This window comes from Leopardus geoffroyi, chromosome D2 (genome assembly GCF_018350155.1).
Source record: "Leopardus geoffroyi isolate Oge1 chromosome D2, O.geoffroyi_Oge1_pat1.0, whole genome shotgun sequence".
Lineage (NCBI taxonomy): Eukaryota > Metazoa > Chordata > Mammalia > Carnivora > Felidae > Leopardus > Leopardus geoffroyi.
In genome coordinates this window covers 15,814,923-15,818,388 of record NC_059334.1, presented here as the reverse complement: position 1 = coordinate 15,818,388, position 3,466 = coordinate 15,814,923, and the positions used below count along the sequence as shown (strand labels likewise).

At 43.7% G+C, this 3,466-nt stretch overlaps 1 protein-coding gene across 1 annotated transcript; it reads left to right on the top strand.

Moving 5' to 3' along the window:
• Positions 1-260: 260 nt before the first annotated feature.
• MAP10 (microtubule associated protein 10) lies at positions 261-3,266 on the top strand. The gene has a single exon (XM_045437349.1). It carries the CDS (start codon positions 301-303, stop codon positions 3,016-3,018), a length of 2,718 nt encoding a protein of 905 aa, XP_045293305.1. The 5' UTR covers positions 261-300; the 3' UTR covers positions 3,019-3,266.
• The last annotated feature ends 200 nt before the right edge of the window (positions 3,267-3,466 follow it).

The window sequence follows — 3,466 nt, the reverse complement described above, 5'->3', positions numbered from 1 at the left end:
TAAAAACGTGAGCAAAACAACAACAAAAAATAAGTCTGGTGTTTTGCTGTGTTTTTTTTTTTTGTTTTTTTTTTTTTTTGTTTTTTTTGCCATCATGTGATCATGCCTCGGGATTATAAACAATTGTGTAAACACAAGCCTGGAAAGGTAAATACATTGAGCGGCGAAAATTCCCACAGCAGCTGTAGCCTTAGGCCAGCCGGGGCGCCCCCTTAAGTCTCGCGAGAGAGCAGAGACAGGCGCTGTGGTCTCCCGGTCTCTCGCGAGAACCAAGACTCAGCGTCTCCAGGGGCAACAGCAATGGCGGTCCCCTCGTCCGAGCGGCTTTTCTCGCTGGAGCTGCTCGTAGATTGGGTGCGTCTTGAAGCCGGGCTGCTGCCGCCGCCGCCGCGGCCCGTGGTCGAGGTGGAGGAGGAGCAAGAGGAGGACGAGGAGGAGGAGGAGGAGGCGTCGCCACCACCGCCGTCGCGCGACCTGTGCCCCGCAGTGGCCTTCCGCCTGCTGGACTTCCCCACCCTGCTGGTTTACCCTCCTGACGGCCCCGGCGCCCCAGCCCCGGAACCCCGGCCTGGCCTGGTCAGCTTTGGTCGCGGCAAGTCCTGTCTCTTCCGCCTGCAGCCCGCTACCCTGCACCGCCTGCTCCTTCGGACACCGCTTTACACCTTGCTGCTGCAGCTGCCCCCTGGGCGCCCGACTCCTGCCCCGCGACTCCTGGGTGCCTGTAGCATCTCGCTGGCCGCCGCCGCCCACAAGGTCCTGGGACAGGCTGCCTCCGGCTGCTCCCAGAGTCATCGAGGAAGTTTCCCTCTGCATAACCAAGTCGGGGAGCGGATTGGGGACATTGCCCTGGGCTACCGCTTCACTGATTTGGGAAGCAGCTTGTTGGGCCATCTTGACCGGCCAGTCGCTACCGCAGGAGGTGGGGTGGAGCGTGTAGAGGTCAGTTCCCAGACCCCACAGGAAACACAGCAGCCAGACTCAGAGCCAAGACCAAGAGATGCTGATAAGTCCCTCGTGAGTTTAAAAATCCCAAAGGCACGGAAGGATTTGAAGGAAATAGCTTTCCATAGTAAGACCAACTGTAGTAACACGGTTTCTACGGAGCATGGCAAAACCAGCTCTGTTTGTTCAAATTCTAGTGGGATGAGAAGCGTTAGCCCCCCATATCAGGGAGTCACAGAGTTGGACATTGAAGCCAACATATTTTGCCCTCCTCCTCTGTATTACACTCATTTGACCCAAGAAAAGATGCCTCCTGTACAGGGTACAATCACCATTAAACCTCAAATAAATGCCCCTGAGGAATTGGATGGTATTTCTCTGGGGGGAAATCACGTAACTGTCCCAGCACATGCTGATTCTCTGAAACATGCTGATTCTGGGACACATGAGAGTCCTCCAAAGCTCATAAATCCTCTGCATGTTCAGGATAAAGGAGCAAGTGATCAAACTGCATATCACGGGCAAACTGAACAAAGTAGAATTAACACAATAAGGCAGCTGCCTTTGTTAAATGCTTTGTTGGTTGAGTTGTCTTTGTTATATAACCAACCTGTGGCAAGCCCCCCTCAAATACATCCTCACTTAGCCTGGTTATATAGAACTGAGGATAAGAAGTCACCAGAGTCTTCTGACAAATGCACATGTAAATCTGAATCTAAGAAGGGTAAGCTTTCTGTGGGGGAAAATGACAAGTCAGTGAATCTTCAGTATAAAAAGAACCAAGGTGAAAATCTCAAAAAAGAGAAATATTTTGAAAAGAACAGTGGAAACCCCCCCAAAAGAGTTCCAAGGGGGAGGCTGCTTTATGGTTTAACAAATACACTTAAACTACGTTTAAAGCAAACAAACCCTGATATGTTGTTAGTGCATGAAAAAAGAGAACAGTATAGAAAAATGCAAGCACAGATGTTGGGTGCAAAACTCAGATTTCCATCATCCAAAGTTAAAGTATTCAGCTTTGCAGAACAACCTCAGAAGCCACATCAACTGCCTAAAGATAGGTGTTCGAAATCAGATGCATCTTTTGCTGAGAACAGTGATACCTCAAAGCAAATCAGTGGTGGTTTTGATGATCCTAGCACAGGTAAAGAAACTAAGCTGAAATGTGCAACTGAAAAAACAGAGTGTGGTGAACATAGAACAAATAATGGTTTATTGGAAGAAATTATACGTCCTTCAGATTCCATTGTCCCAGAAAGGTTTACTCATGCAAGTATTTTGGAAGGAGAAATGGAAAGGAAAATCCAAAGTCCGTGTCTTTTCCAACAGGTTGCAGTTGCTGACAGAATTGTAGTAGATAAAGAAATAGAGGATAAGCATGTCAAAGTCAGCGATGATGACATTCTTACTGATGATATGAGTGAAAAACCAAGTGGGAGTAGTTGCTCTGAAAGCATCTCAGAACTAAAGTATTCAGATGACTTCACCAGTCCTTGCTTTTCCGAAGATTTCTATACCACCGAGGATACTAGCAGAATTTTACAAGCTTGTGATAGCCATTTAGCAGCAGAAAATCCAAAACATAATCAATACACAGGTAAGTCTAGTGAAACAAGACTGTCCATAAGAAAAAACAGCAGCGAAAAGAGTTCTCTTCTTAGCCCACCTTTTTCAGCTGGCTCACCAGTACGCTCACATAAAGGATCTCATATTTCAAGGATTCCAGATAAAAGTTTGGAGGAAGATTCTAGTATCTCTACCAGTGATTTGTCTGTATCACATTGGACTGAGGAAAAAGGAAACCAGGTAGATCGAAACAGTGTGCATAATTCTAAAGTTACTAAACTTAAAACAAAAATCGGTTGCAAGTCTTCAGAAAAAAGCCAGTCACCTCGGACATCTCAAGTGAGTTCTTATCTGCCATCTAATTTATCAGAACTAGAACTTAATGTCCTGGATAGCAGCACACCAGATCACTTTGAAGAAGATGATGACGTTGGTTCACTAAATATTTCCAAGCAATGCAAAGATATTTGCGAATTAGTGATAAATAAACTTCCAGGATATACAATGTGAAAATATGTGCTTTTAAAAAACATTTCATTTTTTAGAACCTATGTGTACTGTTAGTGAAACAATTTTTAATAATTCTGTGCATTATTTTAGTACATAATTTATGTGAATAATTCTTTTTAAGAATGACAAATGTTATTTTGATGTCTAGATGGTTTCTATTTAACCATATTAATCATGAAATCACCTTACAATCTAGGTAAGATTTAAGTTGTTTAATCTTGTAAGAATAAAAGTATCTTTCTAAACTATCTCTCAAAGTATTCATCTGAAGGTATCAGTCATCCTAAAGCCAACTTCAGGTACACCATTAAAAAAAAGACTAGTTAAAAAGGATATAATTTTAATAGGAATAAGTTTTAATGAGAATAAGTCATGTAACAAATATAGAAGAACTTACTGTGTGAGATGAAGAAAAGTACAAAAATATTTAAGATATACCCCTGCAGGT